This window comes from Heterobasidion irregulare, assembly GCF_000320585.1.
Source record: "Heterobasidion irregulare TC 32-1 unplaced genomic scaffold scaffold_08, whole genome shotgun sequence".
Lineage (NCBI taxonomy): Eukaryota > Fungi > Basidiomycota > Agaricomycetes > Russulales > Bondarzewiaceae > Heterobasidion > Heterobasidion irregulare.
In genome coordinates this window covers 2160227-2176951 of record NW_009258204.1, presented here as the reverse complement: position 1 = coordinate 2176951, position 16725 = coordinate 2160227, and the positions used below count along the sequence as shown (strand labels likewise).

Here is a 16725-nt window from a genome sequence, read left to right as displayed (position 1 = left end):
GGGGCACAAGGGGAAGCAGTAGGAGCACATGTAGGGCCCCGAGGCTGCGCCAGCATGTGTACGAGGACAGACAGCTGGAAGAGAGCGAGCACGGCGCCGGCACGACGGACTGAACGTGGAGAGCTTGCTGCTTACAGCGCTCAACTGTCCCACGCGCAGCCCTCCCACACAACCCCCACCATCCACCGCCATCTCGCACACCCACCGTCCCCTGCAAGTCCTCTCTTGCTGTTGTTCATTCTCGCCATCTCTGACCTTCTTCGCAGCTCTCTCTCCAACCACATCCTCATCGCGATCACACGAGATGTCCGAAAAGGTTGACACCTCGAACGAAACGAGTGTCGCTACCAAGGACGGCTTGGGCTCTGCTCCTAAGGCGATCATCAAAAACGTCGACATGAGCGAGGAAATGCAGCAAGAGTCGGTCGACATCGCCTCACACGCACTTGAGAAGTTCAACGTCGAGAAAGACATCGCCGCCCAGATCAAGAAGGAGTTCGACAGACGGCACGGTCCGACTTGGCACGTCGTAGTTGGCAAAAACTTTGGAAGCTATGTCACTCACGGTGCGTATTGCATTTCAATTCCCCAATCCTCGTCTTCGATTCCATCTGCTGGCGTGTTTGGAGCGCCATCGACTGCGCATCACCTGGGGTGCCAATGTCGACTCGTGTGCTGACGATCCCGTTCGATACACAGAGACTAAGCATTTCATATACTTCTATGTCGGGTCGCTCGCCATCCTCATCTGGAAGTCATAGACGTCTCGCGTAGATATAGCGTATTGGGCAGAGGGCAGTAGAGACCCAAACGGAGAATTGTAAGAGAACACGATCAGGCATGCCATACCAATCATCCCTCCATAACATATACCTGAATCGCCTGCAGCTCATCTTTCTTTCTCGTTTAAATGAACAACATCTTGTATCCATCGTCACTTCTTGATTCCACCTAGTTCGATGCCCTTATGCCTGCAATGCATTCCTTTCATTTGCCTTGATCTATTTCCAGCGCAATCAACGTTTCGCCATCAAGTTCAGTATTGTGACCATGTGCGACACAAAGCTAGACCATATTACAACAGGTCAGGTACAAATGTTCTATGGATACAAGGCGAGATGCCGGGAAATTTGACGAAACATGACATCCTCCGGTGCAACATGTCCATGAATTGACAAACCGAGACTCCGATGCTGTCCCAGCGCTCTCGTTAAGTCCGTCCTATAACCTCCACAACCGCCGACCCTACGCATTCACCATCATCCCCAAATACACCGATACTCACCTCGCCCACATCCTCCCTTCTCGGGATGCCCCAGAACTTGACCGTGTCCTTCCTGCGTCCCTCGCGCGCGTCGAAGTCGGCATTCACGAATTCAGGGAGCGGCTGGCCCGATATCTGCCTCGCCACGTATGTCCGCGGCTTTGCGGACTGCGACTCTGTCGCCGCAGACATGATGTGCACTCGAAACCGGAACCGTTCGCCCGCACGGATTAGGATCCGTTGTCTCTCGTTCTGTTGGCGCATCCCGGCGCTCATGCCGCTCCCTAGACTTGACCGTGCCCGATGCGAAGACTCCAAGGACGAGAACGAGTCCGAGGCCGAGTGGATGCGGAGAGTGCCAGCCTCCTTATCCTCTCCTAACGCACGGACGTACTGCATCCCAACGCTGAGTTCGTCTGGGCCCTGGCCCCGGGGCGGTGCGTTCGATATATTCGCGATCTGACTAGTGACTCTTCTTTTACTCCTACCGCCGACCGCAACGCCGTCAGAGCGCTCGTCGGCCCTTCCGGCGACAAGAGATGCAGGGAGGTCTGGGACGGGTACGCGGCTGGCGTTTGTAAATGGAACCAGGCGCGCCTTTGCTGAGCCCGCAGCAGTGTCATCAGGCGTCGAGTGGTAGGACATCCCGCTCGTACTCTTCATGCTCCGTACGCTCAATGCCCGCGATGCCGTCTGTATGACGGCCTCTATAGCATGTGTTCTTGTAGAAGAGTTCGATGACAGCGAGTCTGCCAGAGAGGCCGCAGAGTCGATCGACAGCCGAGCTTCATGCCGTCCAGGCTGCCTTGAAATTCTAACGTGAACAGCGCCGGGCATGGACGGTGTCGTTGGAGGGCCGAAATCAGCTCGTCGTTTCGGAATAGATCGATCCCCAGTCGAAGAATTCACTGACCCGTGAAGACTCGAAGCTGTCCCGGTCGCAGAATAGTCAGCCCCATTAACAGGTGCTAATGGGTTTAGAATTGGGGTAGAGGGGCCCGTGAGCCCCATCATCCGCATCCTCCCCTCCTCGGAGGACAGCAACAAAAGAGGCTTGCCAATCACGGGCTTCTTCTGTCGGCGGTACTTGTCGCTGACTTGACGAACGGTAGAGCGGAGTTTCCCCAAGAATTCGCCCTTGCTAACCTGTCCAGGACTGGCAGGATTAGGCAGCGCAGGCGAGTTCCCTGCAGGGTGTGTGGCGACACGGCGAATACCAAGGCCATGATCTCCGTAAGGCGCTTGCGCTGGGACCGTGCTATGTGTGGCTCGCATGTTATGGTCTGGCCCTGTCACGATGCTATCCTGAGACTCCTGCGAGCCCGTGTGCATGTTGGACCATCCGTATCCTTTCTCAGCGTCAACTCTGGCGTCGCCTATTCCATACCACTGCCGTTCCTTCTCCGTCCATCCACGAGACCCCTCTTCGCCAACTAGCGCAGTATCCTTCACCCTCGCACACCGCCTAAATGCCGCCAGGATTAATCCGAGAACCAAAGTCCCACCGATAACTCCAAATGCGATTCCGAGACCGAGCAGCAGTCTCTTCCGGGCCGCGCTGGACAGATGCGCAGTGCGGGGGTCCGCCGGCTTGGTATGCTTGAAATCAGATGGCGTCAGCGAGATGGGAAGACTGCTGTGCGAAGTCGAGTGTGTAATACGAGAATATGCGGTGAACGTCACTGTGATGTGACTATAGTCCACGCTCCCCAACGGGACTACCCCAGATAGTTGCGCAACTGTAGAATCGAAAACCAGGTATGATCCTGCCTCATCAGGATCGAAGGATGCGGTCAAATTCACATCGTCATGGCCGCCGACACCAGTTCGGTTTGAGAAATATGATATGAGATTGAAGCGGACATCGCCTCCCTCGTCGACAAGAATGGGGTCAAAAGCCTGTTCGGAGAAGTAGGACGGCACAACCGCTAGAGAGACATTGGTGTACACCGTCTGGTTGTATGTCGTCTTTAAGGTCACCGGAAGGACAGGGCCCACCTGCCCGTCCAGTTCTTTGGGAGGCGTCCCAGCAAGCTTTCTGCTTCCTTCATCGTATCTTAGCCAGTTAGAATACTTAGACGTCTCCACAGAGAGGCTAGATATATCGGCAAGTTCTACAGGCTCTCCATCCAGTAAGATCCCTACGAAATCATCCGGAGATGAGAAAGCGACATCGAAAGGGGTAACAGACGTGATATTTATGGTCGGCAAAGACGCCCCAGAAAGAGACACCTCATGTTCTGCGATCACGACATCGAAAGGCAGCGAAGCCGCAGAGTAGCCCTCTTGCTCTGCCGCGTGCAGAGCAAAAGAGAGCGTATGAGGCGTCGGTAGATCCTGAGTGGAAGGCACAACACCGTTCAGGGTGATGCTTTTGGGGTGAAAGACCATCCAGTCTGGCAAGGGCGAGCCATCCTTCTGCAGAACAGAGTAGTAGACATTCCTCGGTCCGACGAAGGTGTCCCAGTTGAAGCCGATGCTGAACGACCATTTGGGCGGGATCCGCAGCATAGGGTTGCCAGTATTCAGAGCAGAGTTCGGAGACAAGAGGAACACAGAGGATAGGGACGGATTGGCGTGATAGAACTGATCGGCCACCGAGGTGTTGAGCGTAGGAGCGGGATCGGGTGTCACACACAGCGTGAAGGAGGAAGACGCTGAGTCAGATGAATCTGGGTCTATTGCTGTGATCTTCACATTGGGCGAGCCTTCGTCATCAGGTCTTGGTGTTCCCTCAAAGGTTCTGGCCGAGGAGTCGAAAGACATCCAGTTCGGCAAAGATGAAGCGTTGTACACAAGGGACGCATTGGATGATGACGAGAAGGTGAGGGGTGAGAACGACCAAGAATATGGCGAGTTAACGCGTGAGATGAGGGGGAGTTGTTCATCAAGCGGGAAAAAGACCGAGACCGTTGATGCAAGGCTCGTTTGAGCAGAAAGTAGTAAAAAAAGAATGACGAACATAGCGATGACTGTTTGCAGGGTCGGCGTCGACGAACGCAAAAGCGGTGTCGGCCAGCGAGACTGCTTCTTATGATGGAGAAGAATAAGAATGAGCGACGAACGGCGGCGGCGGGACGAAGAGCGAGCACAAAAGGCACAGCAGATGTCGATGAGGCGCGGAACGGGACAGCACGCACAAACAACGCGTCAACATGTCGTCACATGATTACATTCAACATCACATGATGCTTCTATACCTCAGCACAGAAAAAACAAACACAGGGATACGGGAGGTGGAACACAGCGGCGAAGACTAGGATATCGTAAAGGTCATCCGGTAGTGCAAGGAAAGAAGTGGAAAAAGAAACGAACAGTGGTGCTAACGAGACATATATCGGAGAGCGTGAAGACGAGAATAAGTAACTTAGGCCCCAGGGACGAAAGGCGCCAGCCCCGCTGCCTGCACCTTGCCTGGGTTTTCGTTGTTCAATGCCCCAATGAGCTGGATCAAATCGGCCCTGATCTCGTCACCGACCTGGTCAGGCCCGTTGGGGTCCAACACATGAGCGAACACCAGGAGCAGGGCATCGATGTACGCATGCAACAACTGAGGACTTGCACCGAACAGGTAGAAGATGGCGCGGAAGATGGGACGATTCTCCAAATAATCGTTCTTGAGCGGAAGTGCGCCGATCAGGATGGGAAGGACTTGGTCGACAGGGACAGCGGCACTGTTGCGCAGGATGAAACGAGCGACAGCACCAGCTGCGTTGTCACGAGCATTGAGCTTTGCAGAGTTTGCATCTGCTGGTACATCGAACAGCGGTCGAAGGGCACCGAGAAGAGGAAGATATTGAGGAGATAAATCTTGCTCGGAGTACTCAACTAGCAATCCAGACGCGAAGGCAGCATTGCTCTGCACTTCAGCATCAGGGTCGCTAAGAGCGCGGTAGAATAATTCTAGCAAGGGTTCTGTAGACGGCGTGATAGCGCCTCTCATGCCGGAGATGATCTCGGCTAGGCACCCGATGGCTGCGGAACGGTCACTGAGGGACCGACTTTTTTTCTACAGAAAGCATGAGGTGTGAAGACCGTTAGGGCTGTGAATTTACGCACATAGTACTTAGAAATAAGAGGGAAGAACGACGCGAATGCAGTCGTGAAATCAGCGCCCAGAGCGTTGGCCATCGCCGCAACGAGGTCGCCAGCAGACGAGATCAAGACTGAGTCGTACTCAGCCTGGTCTTCAGGTGCTTCCTCATCTGCGTCTTGGTCAGGGTCTTGTTGGCAGATAGCCTTCTGTTCGAGAATTTGGACGGCGATGGAGCATATTTGATCGTAATCTGATAGGAACTGGGTGAGTGGAAGCTCAGAAGAAGAGACGGCGCCAAACTCACGGCCATCCAGGAATGCAGGCCCTACTTTGTTGATGGTCTCTGCGAGGCCAATACAAAGGGCAGCAACAACGCCCCTAAGCAAAATCAGTCAGTCGGTCTACTGAGAAGCGGGGGGTTTTGGGAAACACACTTATTATCTTCCGACTCGTACATGTCGAGAAGAGGGGGAAGACTGTGCCCAATGAGCTCCCTAACATGTTGCTGCAAAGGAGCGGCCTTTGCACAAAATGTCAGCAAGCATTTGACTGGAAGATAACGAGAAGCGCACCACAGTGGCACCAGGTTGCCACTCCGGAGGGTTGCTCAACTCGTAGAAGGTGCGGACGATCTCCAAGAGCGAGTCGGTCGCAGACTTCCTGATCCCCTCGTAGTAGTGAGGTAGTAAACCGACCAGCTCGAGGGTGCACTGTTCAACATATGGCAGGAAGCTGGTCTTTGTCGCAGCAAACAGGGTACCGATGGTATCAGCAGCGATTTCCTTCTCAACGGCGATCGCGCTGTTGACATCGAGCATCTTGTCAAGGTCGATATCTTCAACTTCGATTTCCCCATTGACGTCCGCGTTCGACCCATCGATGATGGTGATGGCATCAGAAGGCGATGAGCCGGATGCAAAGGCGGATGCGTCCAAACCGTCCACTGAAAACAGGCTTCAGATAATGTATAACGACAGGAAGATATTTGACACTCACGAGAACCACTCTCCTGACCACTTTCTTCCTGCTTGCAGCTTGCCAAGAGAGGAGGAACGACAGCAGCCAACGAGGGGGCAAACTCTTCGCCGAATACACGAGCCATGACACCGAAGAATAAGAAACTACATTCGCGCAGCCTAGAGCTGCCCATCTCGATGCCTTGAAACGCCTGCTTCATCATGTCATTGAAGTACGGTCTGAAGACATCCTTGCCAACGGCCTCGGCGAATGTGCCGACAGCATCCATGGTGATACCACGAAGTTCCGTCTCCTCACCCTCGCCAGTGAGCACGAGGAAGTGCTGAAGGCGGTCCATGGTTGGGCTGAAGTAAGGAAGGAATTTCTCCTTCGAAGCATGTGCAGCGCTGCCGATAGCACCAGTGACAACGGCCTTGACTGAGACGGGGGCAGTCTCCAAGAGACCTGACAAGCGTTCCATGATAAGATGAAGATACTGCTCGATGACGTCGTGCAGGATCTCGAGAAGAGCATCAAGCGCTGTACATGCCGAACGTTGGGTGACAGGGTCTGCGACAAGGGTCATTATCGCCTGTGAAAGTACATAAGCCGAGTGCAACTCATTTGTAAAATCGATGCGAGACGTACAGGTACAAGGACAGCGTGTTTTGCGACGCAGTCGTCCTCTAGCCACTCGCACAAGCAGCTAACGGCGACACAAGTCGCTTTCCGGACACCCGCATCGGGATCTTGAAGACCCGCTTCAATGACAGGCCAAACGTGGACCATAAGGGGGGTCATGAATTCGCTGCAGCCTTCGACTGAAACTCCGAGGCAGAGCATAGCACCGCGACGATGATTGCCATCAGGAGAGGTGAAGTACTGCTGGATGAGGGCGCGAAGAGGAGGGAACACTTGGGTAGGTGGGAGAGACGTCGCAAGGGCATCGATAATGCGCAGAGCAGACTGTAAGGCTGTTAGATCATTCATATAAAACCAAATTAAGAGCACATACGCGGGCGGGTGCGTCGTCGTCAATGTCTTCAGGCTCATCCTCTGTAGTGATAGGCATAAGACCCTCCAGAATTGGAGCAGCAAGGCTGTTGCTCTGAATCTTCGATTTTTTACTGGTTTGGCACGTAAGTGGCAATGATTGGCCGGTAAAGTAGGAGGACATACTACTGGACAGTCCAGTTGAGCGCGTTGAGGGCAAGAACGCGAAGCTCCTCATTGAGATTGCGGTTGCTCCCGCAGGCAAGAAGGAACTGTACGAGCTGTGGGATATGGTGGCTGAGAAGCGGAATTTCCTGGAAGATTTTCATTAGAAGCGGCGGTGATATCAATGGGGTATCGAACGTACGAGGATAAGGAGCGTCTCGAAGACGTCGAAGAGCTGACGCGCACCGGCCTCGTCATCTGTCTCCAAAGTTCCTGCAAGGACTTGGATCATAGCCGGAAGAAGCAGTTGGAACGATTTCTGCAGGACATGTCAACTGATGGATCTTGCATTAGAATTCATGACCCTTACGATATCGTCTTTATCGTCGGCATCGATATACTGCGCGATTGTCCCCAATGCCCTATACCCTGTTTGGTCACCCTGATCAGAATTCAGGAGACATGTACTCACCTCACGGTTGTGATTCTGACTTCAGCACTCTCAGGATCCTGGAGGAGAGTTTCGAACAATTTGAAGAAACTTTGGAGATGCTCCTGGAATCCCTCGACAATATTCTCGAGAACGGTAAACAAGATGTACACGCCAACTTCGCGATGCTCGACGGTGGGCGAAACAGCGGTCTGATGGAGGAAGGGTAGCAGCTGAGGCCATGTGCCGAGAGGAATCTCAACAGAGGCGATGGCAGCGATCACTCGCGCAGTGGAATGGCGGACGAGCTTACTGAGGACGAGCCAGCGAAACAGAGACCATGAGATCAAGAAGAAAGTAGAATGTCGCAGGAGAGACGAACTTTGGCTCGGCAACAATGAGCTCGGGAAGTTTAGACTTGATCTGTTCACGGTCCGCCTGAGGCACCTGCGTCCAAAGATCGCCACTGTTTTGCGTGACGCGCTTTCGCATCTCGACAGCGCCAAGTTGGCGCACCTAAGATCATCGAGGGGGATTTAAGAAAATTGTGCATCTCAAAGCTCGAAGGCGATACGTACTGGCACTTCGGGAGAACTGGCGATGATACTAGCGAGGGCTGGGATACATGCTGGATTTTTGTAGAACTCTTTGTTCAGCTGAGAAGTTGCCTGCGATTCCATAAGGTGTGTGAGTCGAAGCGATTATCGGTGAAAGACAAGAGATCGCGTACGGCTTTGAGCTGAACAGTGTCATTGGCAGTCGACTGGAGAAGGAGGTTGTGAAGCCCTTGCACGAAATTGGGCTGTTGATGAAGAAAATGATTGAAACGTAGGACGTCAGGCAAGAAGAAACAAAACGCACGTCCATGACTGCTGGTCGTGAAAAAAGAGAGGAAGGTGAGAGGAGGGTGATTAGAACCAAAGATTTGCGGCAGCGTACACGGTATGAGCCAAAATTTTGACGGAGTTTCAAAGCCATGTGGCATCCTCACGTGTAAGCCGCCTCCCAGCACAATCTTGCCACTTGGTCTCGTTCGTCGCATCGTCTGGCCGCCCTCTCACTGCATATACAACAGCTTTCCCGCATACCCATAATCTTGCTTGCAGAGCATAGAGACCTGACCTTTCATAGATCAAAATACCACACTCGCGTTGTTTCAGCTGCGACAAACAATACGCACAGAACAGCCTCCGTGTCATGTCAGCCGCGGAGACTAACAAAGAATCAGGTATGTGACAATTCTTTTCAGTTGTAGACGGCTTTTTGTCTCGTCAGCAAGGAAACGCGGGGATCGATCTATGCCCGTTTGCATCGTGTCAAACACAAATGCAATAGGCACGATGTTTGCTTTCATCGATATTCCCGAGTCATGGCCACACGTGTCAAGAGGGAAGACTTTGCTAAAATCAATCCTCTTCTGCAATATGGCATTTTATCTGTTCTTCAAGTCCTTCAGCATAGGCATGAATGTCTGACCTTGTGCCGTCAAGTTTCGTTTCACATAGGACACTCCGATGTACCATGGAAGGGATCACAATCAATGACGACTGATTTTCATCATTGATAAAAATATGCTTTACATCAAAGGATATCCGAAAGTTTTCGCCGAGACAATGCGCTTGAATCTAACAACCGCAATCCTTTTAACTTCTCATTTACATTGTAATCTACACATATGCACTTACACGTATGTAGGTCCAGTGCGTTGGTCGTCCGGGATTTGGCCGCTAGCAGACGTCTTGGGGCACAAAAAACTGTCGCAAAGTTGAAGCGTGCATTTTCCCAATACAACGATTCTCCCGAGCATGCTTCAGCTGTGCGATACAAGTGTGAGTACATTGCTTGGAGGAAGGGGTGAAGGTAGCGTCAATGTCACGCCATCTTGTCTTTGACCATTCAATGTACGCTCGCTTCTATTCGGAAACCCACAGGAGGCTTTCAGACCGCTGCACCAACAGTACTACCTTAGGGCAGTGTGAGACTCCGGGAGCTTCAGCCGTGATGATTTGTGAGCCCTTCTCTCATACCAGTCCGCGCAACCTAGACATATACTCGTGGCTAGTCACGATTACCTGAAGTGCAGTGTTGATACGTAGCACTGTTTTGTGAAATTTATTTCAGTGCGCGCTCTAGACCTTGGGTTCCTCGTCAAGGAACGAATAAATCTGTTAGCAGACCAGGGCAAGATGTCAGATGCGCTAATTCTGCGATATCAACGTTTTGCGTCAATATTTTTACTCAGATGTTCAACATGTAGTATTGTGGTCAAGCCTTGCCCTGGCGACGTTGCGATATCGCGCATCGTGAAGGGTAGCAAGCATTACTCTGGGGTTGTTGTTGGGTTTTATATGTTTTAGTCTCCTACAGTCAGGACTTATGATGGGGGTGGTCATGACGTTCGCTCCATCAAGTCATGTACTCAAGTGAGGATTGTCGGGGACGAAGCTGATGTACTCTACTGAGATAAGATAAGCACGTGGGAATCGCGGCGTCACCGCTTGCCCTCCAGTGACTGCGCCGTGCGTGCATCTTATTGCCATTACTCCCAGTATCTGTCCATTCATACCCGCTATTACAGCCAGCAGCAAGGAGGCCAATACTTTGGGTAGCTTATATTCCTACTCCGAGCATGGCGCTCACTTGTTCTCGTTTCCTGCGTTTCCTGCGCTCCATCTTCATCCCAACCACCACAATCGTCGGGTTTTCTTGCCTTCTCACCTTCTTTTTCGTTCTCTATCAACCGACACGTGGACCCGGAGACCTCCAACGCTTAGGCTGGCAGGCATGGGACACAATCTCGGCCTCTGCACCTTATGCAGGCGTAGGATCTACAGATGCTGAGACAGGCTCAGCCACGCCTGCAGGCGACACGTCGCCGCCAGAGGGTGTCGATTGGTGGAATGTTACCAAGCCAGCGGGAGGTTCTGCCGATAGCGCAAGCTTGCCATTGGATGTCTGGAACCCCTTGTTGCCTCATGATACTGGCCGTGAGTATCCTCTCCATCCTCGTCAATGAATGTATGTGCTCGAGACGTGATGGGATGGCCGAAAACATACCCGCGCGCAGCTCGCAAATAGGCAGAACAGAGTCAGATCAATGCTTACTTTCTCTGACCTTCTATAAGAACGGTCTGCACCCAACTCATACTGACCTCGCAGGTTCGAACGGGCCCCGCATGACAGCAATGCTAACAAATAGCACATAGTTTCTCAGATTTCGGTGCAACGATGCATGGTCGACATGCGCGTAGGTGACCTATGTAGTCCTGCTTCCTCCAAAGAAGAAGATGCTATCAAAGGCAAATGGGTTCGCGTCGCACCTGATCTCAATCTTCAATCCGGAATGTGGCATCTGGTACGCTAATATTTCGAGAAGTATCCTACATACTTATCTGACCCCAAAATCTGCCATGCATAGCACGTCTACTATCGTCGAACACGGCGCCTCGACGTACCCCTAATCACAGACTTACAACTGCTTCCATCCACTGCATCCCCTGCCAACCCTCCCTCAGACTCTTCCGTTTGGCACAAAGCTGATCTGTCGATTCGAGATGGAGTCTATCGTGCCGAGCCCCTGTTCTTATGGTACCAGACTGGCAAGACACTGAGCGATATGACGGCTGAGGAAAAGTCGGAGCTTATAACCGAGCTGGACGTACTTTACGGCGATGGACAGCCCTGGTTTGGTTTCGATAAGTTGGCGCCGCCCACCACGGAAGCTCAGCCAGGTCGGAGGGAAAACGTGTGGTTAACCTATCGACGGGGTGTCAAGCGTGCGTCTTATATCAATATTGCCTTTGGCTTGGTGGTTAATCAGTAACGCGCAGCTGTCCCTCGCGCGTCTCCCCTGCACTTTTCGAGCGACGGACGCTTCAAAGTCATGCAGGTTGCCGACCTCCACTTCTCGGTTTCCGCTGGCTCGTGCCGCGATACCAAGCTCCCTTGTCCTTCTTCTTCTGATGGCGGTGCCTTCAACATGACTTCTACGCTGCTCGCGCGAGCTCTAGATGCCGAAAGACCCGACCTCGTTGTCTTCACGGGTGACCAACTAAATGGACAAGGAAGCTCTTGGGATGCTAAGTCTGTGCTCGCGAAGTTCGCTCGCGTCGTAGCCGAGCGTCAAATACCGTGGGCTGCGGTTTTTGGAAATCATGATGACGAAGATGCTCGGGAACGCGGCTTGAAGAAAGAACAAGTCAAGCTGATGCAAGGGTTGCCATACAGTCTCGTCGAAGCCGGGCCTGGGGATGTCCACGGCGTCGGGAACTACGTTTTGAAAGTTTACAGTGCAGATGCGAGTAAGACGCAGTTGTTGACGCTCTATTTCATGGACTCTGGGAGTTACTCTAAAGGATTCGTCGATTGGTTCGGGTTCTTCACACCCACGGAGTACGATTGGATTCACCAGGTAAATGACTCGCAATTCCCCAAAATGATCGATACCTGACTCTTCTTCACCTATCAGGATCAAATCGATTGGTTCCTCCAAGAATCAGGTATGCATGATTTTATTTAGAAGAGTTCCATATGTTGATGAATTTTATAGCATCCATATCTGCCATCGAGCGTCCGTTCACTCCTGACGGTTCGAAAGACCTCAGCGGCATTTGGAGTCGCCAAGATCAGTACACACCAGAGACACGCAAGCTAGCTAAACCCAATGCAATGATGTTCTTCCATATCCCATTGTTCGTATCTTGTTCTCACCTCATCAAACTCTATTGACTTGCGAAACCATCGCCAGACAAGAAGCATACAGTAAGGCTGATATGGGCGCAAACGGCCGTCCACTCGACATCGGGCTGCACGACCTTGAGAGGCCTGGAGCTGCGAAGACCAATGGGGGGATGTTCGAGAAGGGCCTCATGAAGGCACTTGAGAGCGACCATCAGAGCAGTAGAATACCTGAAGTCAAAGTTGTTGGAAATGGCCACTGCCATGGTAGGCCTTTTCACACTGACGGATCGCAGGGAACTGAATTCTATTTGCGTTCAGTAACGGAAAACTGCAAACGCATACAAAATGTCTGGATGTGTTTCGGAGGCGGCAGGTATGTATCTTGCATTATTACGAGATGCCCGTACTGAATTCCTCTATTATAGTTCATATGCTGGCTACAGTAAAGTCGGGTAAGTGTTCGTAAGTTGCTTTTCGTCTGACATGCAAACATAATCACACAGATTCGATCGTCGGTTCCGGATCTACGATGTCTCGGACTATGGCGAGACAATCCGGACATACAAACGTTTGGAGAACGACAGAATTATGGACGAGATGATTCTCGCAGGACGTGGTGCGCCTGCACCTTGGGAGGGCCGATGAGACTGTAGACAGGCGTGATTGGGGATTCGACAGATTGTATCAGTATCATTTCGGCTAGTAATCTTATTCGAGCCACGGTCTTCTAATGTTTCAGGCAAGGTAGCCGCAAGATGACGCAAGTTCTTGTCAGATGGTCAGGGTGTCCCCATGATGTTAGAATGATGATGCATAAGCATGGCCGGGGCTCTCGCCATCTAGATCCACCTAGGCAGTATTTTTGTATCTCATGCTGCTCTGCGTTAGATGACAACCATGTCCAACGGAAACGCACTGAAGGGATGGCATCCAGGAGAGAAAGCCATCCAAGAAATCATCCATCTGCCAGCACGTGTATCCCTCAGCGCGGTCACGAGCAAGCTTCCGGAGCAGCATCGTATCTTCCACACCACTCGTCTGCATTTCCTACCTACTACCACACTCGATGAACACGGTCGCCCTTGGGCATCTTTTCTATGTTCTGCCGATGGAAGACCTTCGTTCATCACAGCACCGTCAGACAGTAGTCTTGTGGTCCAGGCGCGCGTTTGGCCAGGCGACCCCATCATCGACAATCTTCAAAGTAAGCGCACTCCAAAGTTGATATCAGCCATCGGTCTCGAAACTGCCACAAGGAGACGTAACAAGTTCGCAGGCTACGTATCTAATACAAGACTGCGGGACGGGATTTTTACTCTCGAGCTCACAGTCAATCAGGCCCTTGGGTGTGTGCTTCGCCATACTCGACTGCAGCACGCTTACTAATTTCTTTGATTTTCGAATGTATTCAAACAGACTTTGTCCGAAATATATCAACATCCGTACACTTCGTCCACATGTCGACACTCACCCCCATGTTGCGTACAATGAGCTGGACCTGGACGCGGATGATCGCCTGCCGAACGACGTTATATCCTTTATTCATTCTTGCGACACGGCGTACCTAGCCACTTCCTACGAAGCTGCTCCATCCGACCGCGACATGTATCCGTCGCATGTCGCGACCAACCATCGTGGCGGCCGACCTGGATTTGTGCGTGTCCGGCCAAGTGATCATCGCACTTTGGTTCTCCCTAATTACGCAGGTAATAATCAATATTCCTTTGGCTAGGTCGTGACATAGATTGAACATATCTCCTCAGGAAATCGTCTGATGAACTCGCTTGGCAACATCTTCGTGACACCACTAGCTGGTCTTGTCTTTCCGTCTTTTACCGATGGTTCCGTGCTCTATGTTACTGGGAGTGCTCGGACACTGTTCGGGTCAGCCGCCCAAGCACTCATGCCAGGATCAAACGTTGTTACCACCATATACGCCACTGGCTTCGTGTTTGTCGAAGACGCGTTGCCTCTTCGCCAAAACGACAACTCTATTGAGCCTAGTCCTTACTGTCCACCTGTCCTCTATCTCGCCGAGGAGACACCTCCCACAGTGAGCTACGGCGACATCACGCTATCCTTGATTCAAGCTCAAATACACGATGCAACGCTCGTCACATATACTCTCAAGAGCAATCGCGCAGTCGATATCAAGCCGAGCCAGTATGTGGTGCTGGACCTCTCACATTTCCTCCGAATTCGCTCGCATGAGTTGGTGGAGTGGGACGAATCTGAAAGAACCGAGAACGACGACTGCGTCCGAACCTGGACGGTTTCGCACAACCCTACTCCGCAGACACCTCATACGTTCTCTATCACAGTGAGGACAATCTCTGGCGGTCTCATCACTCCCATCTTGTACGCGATCACTAGCAGAGCCGCCGAAAGACATCAGGCTGGCGACGTCGTAGATATGATGGAGCAAAGCATTTGCTTTAACCTCAGAGGCGTTGGAGGTGAATTTACAGCGCCGGAACCAGTTGCTGCGTGCGATGGGGGTCGGCGATTACTTTGGGTCGCAGGAGGGATCGGTCTGACCCCCTTCTTGAGCTTGACACGCCATGTTGCTTTGTTGGCCAACCGCGGGTATGGGGTATGGGACGTCGCATTGGTCATATCGACGAGGGAACCGGAAGTTATGCTTCATTTGTTGTCGGAAGCACTCCATGTCTCAAAGGGCGCAAGTGAGGCGACAACAGATGCCACACTTCGGTTCACTGTCCATATCTTTGGGAAGAACTTCAGCCTCACGCCGTCGAACCTTCTGATGCCTTCTTTGTCACTTCACACTGATGAAGGTAGGCTTGATGAAGACGGGAAGCTCTTTTCGCAATTGGAGGCGAAGGACAGGGAGGTGCAAATATGTGGTCCCCTCCCGTTCGTGCAGAGTGCCATGAAGTCGTTAGAACGTGCAGGTGTCCGTTCGGACAGCGTAAAGAGGGAGAGGTTCACCTATTGATCTTTTACATAAAGCCATGAATGATGCGACATCGGCGGTCGGATTTATTGCTACCATACAATCATCGTGGTTGTGACACTTGAGATGATGGGTTACTAGCGCTTTGAGATCTGGAGATGCCACTCTATCGACATGCATCAGCTTCATTTTGTGAGTACCTTTATATTCGTTTCTTGCGTCATTTTGCATGATCTGGTCCTTCAATTCTGACATGCGTCCTGTGCTCTTTGTGGCAATTTAGGTTCAACATACACTCCGACCTGCCACGATGCCGATGATGTTCACACACGTATCACCGATCAGCTGATTTGTTAGGCGTCTAACCACCTATCCAACAACTAAATACGCTGCCCCCGCCTGTCAAGGAGGTCGCGCGCCCGCGCTCAAGGTTCCCTCTGTCGTCGCCTTTACAGCATCTAATTCATCCATCTTCTTCATCCAGCTGACGAACCTTGGACTCAGGACTTCTCCCTCGGGCGTCGCGCGAAGATCGGCAAGAGGTGGAAACAGGAAGAAATCTGCCCATGTCACTTTGTCTCCAAATACGAAACCCTCCGGTGCCATGAGCGACTCTAGCTTCGACAGCAGGCTCTTTAACTCCTCAACCCCGTCCCTGATCTGCCCCCGGATTTCGGCATCAGACAGTTTGCCCTCGTCATTCGCAGCAACGCGTGGCTTCACGACTCCAGCTTCGACCGCAGGAAACGCTGAAAAGGAATAGTTCCTCAATACCGTGTTTTTCCGTGATGGGGATGAACATTGCTCACCGTGGGAGCCAGCGAGACTCATAAACTGCCACATTTGCTCTTCGATGACAGCCCCACCGTCGCCGGCGTTGATGTGAAGACTTGGCTGGGGTGCGATCCTATCGATAAAACGCACGATCGCCAGGCTCTCACACAACTTGACATCGGCTGGCTTGCCATCGAGCTCGTGGATGACAAGGGTGGGGAGGTATCCAAATGGATGATGTTTGTACGCGATCTCTGATCGTGCTAGACAGCGGACCTGCTTATACGGGAGATCTGAGAGGCCGAGCGAGCGAAAGAATACTGTCATTAAATCAGGGGGCAGACAGAGTGAATGGAACGCACGCTTGTACTGCAGACCGAGAGTCACGGAACGCGTAAAGGTACTGAAAGGGGTCCCGATGACTGTGTATGGGGGTTCAGACATGGTGTTGAGAGGTAGGACTCGGGATGAGCGGCGCTCTGATGTCCCTGGTATAAGTACCTAGGGTC

The 16725-nt window shown here is 52.1% G+C and overlaps 7 protein-coding genes across 7 annotated transcripts; 3 read left to right on the top strand and 4 right to left on the bottom strand.

The window, feature by feature from the left end:
• The first annotated feature begins 169 nt into the window (after positions 1-169).
• Positions 170-1009, top strand: HETIRDRAFT_411046 (uncharacterized protein). Its single transcript, XM_009551297.1, has 3 exons — positions 170-213; positions 267-566; positions 700-1009. Exons 2-3 carry the CDS (start codon positions 305-307, stop codon positions 759-761), a joined length of 324 nt encoding a protein of 107 aa, XP_009549592.1. The 5' UTR covers positions 170-213; positions 267-304; the 3' UTR covers positions 762-1009.
• Positions 756-932, bottom strand: HETIRDRAFT_324460 (uncharacterized protein; the record flags this gene model as incomplete). Its single annotated transcript, XM_009551298.1, has 1 exon — positions 756-932. The coding sequence occupies one exon, from the start codon at positions 930-932 to the stop codon at positions 756-758; it is 177 nt and encodes a 58-aa protein (XP_009549593.1).
• A 213-nt stretch (positions 1010-1222) lies between the features above and the next one.
• On the bottom strand, positions 1223-4192 carry HETIRDRAFT_9532 (uncharacterized protein; the record flags this gene model as incomplete). Its single annotated transcript, XM_009550427.1, has 2 exons — positions 1223-2410; positions 2561-4192. Coding segments are annotated over 2 exons (2820 nt in total), but the record flags the coding sequence as incomplete, so codon positions are not given.
• Positions 4193-4408: 216 nt separating this feature from the next.
• HETIRDRAFT_478785 (uncharacterized protein) lies at positions 4409-8744 on the bottom strand. The gene is made up of 16 exons (XM_009551296.1): positions 8707-8744; positions 8576-8647; positions 8424-8513; positions 8228-8361; positions 7888-8157; positions 7786-7837; positions 7618-7734; positions 7437-7564; positions 7273-7384; positions 6906-7223; positions 6297-6849; positions 5873-6243; positions 5735-5820; positions 5605-5678; positions 5324-5550; positions 4409-5273 (listed from the first exon to the last, which is right to left on the bottom strand). Exons 1-16 carry the CDS (start codon positions 8710-8712, stop codon positions 4632-4634), a joined length of 3252 nt encoding a protein of 1083 aa, XP_009549591.1. The 5' UTR covers positions 8713-8744; the 3' UTR covers positions 4409-4631.
• A 1730-nt stretch (positions 8745-10474) lies between these two features.
• On the top strand, positions 10475-13260 carry HETIRDRAFT_64651 (uncharacterized protein; the record flags this gene model as incomplete). Its single annotated transcript, XM_009550531.1, has 11 exons — positions 10475-10730; positions 10767-10832; positions 11052-11200; positions 11264-11621; positions 11676-12256; positions 12314-12344; positions 12395-12536; positions 12593-12789; positions 12844-12898; positions 12951-12977; positions 13029-13260. The coding sequence occupies 11 exons, from the start codon at positions 10475-10477 to the stop codon at positions 13168-13170; spliced, it is 2004 nt and encodes a 667-aa protein (XP_009548826.1). The 3' UTR covers positions 13171-13260.
• A 162-nt stretch (positions 13261-13422) lies between these two features.
• HETIRDRAFT_156155 (uncharacterized protein) lies at positions 13423-15484 on the top strand (the record flags this gene model as incomplete). The annotated part of the gene is made up of 4 exons (XM_009551295.1): positions 13423-13871; positions 13942-14231; positions 14289-15209; positions 15324-15484. 4 exons carry the CDS (start codon positions 13423-13425, stop codon positions 15482-15484), a joined length of 1821 nt encoding a protein of 606 aa, XP_009549590.1.
• Positions 15485-15844: 360 nt separating this feature from the next.
• On the bottom strand, positions 15845-16685 carry HETIRDRAFT_478777 (uncharacterized protein; the record flags this gene model as incomplete). The annotated part of the gene is made up of 3 exons (XM_009551294.1): positions 16579-16685; positions 16252-16509; positions 15845-16191 (listed from the first exon to the last, which is right to left on the bottom strand). Exons 1-3 carry the CDS (start codon positions 16658-16660, stop codon positions 15845-15847), a joined length of 687 nt encoding a protein of 228 aa, XP_009549589.1. The 5' UTR covers positions 16661-16685.
• Between the last annotated feature and the right edge of the window lie 40 nt (positions 16686-16725).

What these genes read in the sequence shown, in the direction of transcription:
- HETIRDRAFT_411046 (XM_009551297.1), top strand. Translation starts at nt 305, where the DNA reads ATGTCCGAAAAGGTTGACACCTCGAACGAAACGAGTGTCGCTACCAAG. An exon ending in TGGAAGCTATGTCACTCACG is followed by an intron (nt 567 to 699) that starts GTGCGTATTGCA and finishes TTCGATACACAG; the next exon opens with AGACTAAGCATTTCATATAC.
- HETIRDRAFT_478785 (XM_009551296.1), bottom strand. An exon ending in GCCTGCATTCCTGGATGGCC is followed by an intron (nt 5,551 to 5,604) that starts GTGAGTTTGGCG and finishes AGTTCCTATCAG; the next exon opens with ATTACGATCAAATATGCTCC. An exon ending in CTCTTATTTCTAAGTACTAT is followed by an intron (nt 5,274 to 5,323) that starts GTGCGTAAATTC and finishes TGCTTTCTGTAG; the next exon opens with AAAAAAAGTCGGTCCCTCAG.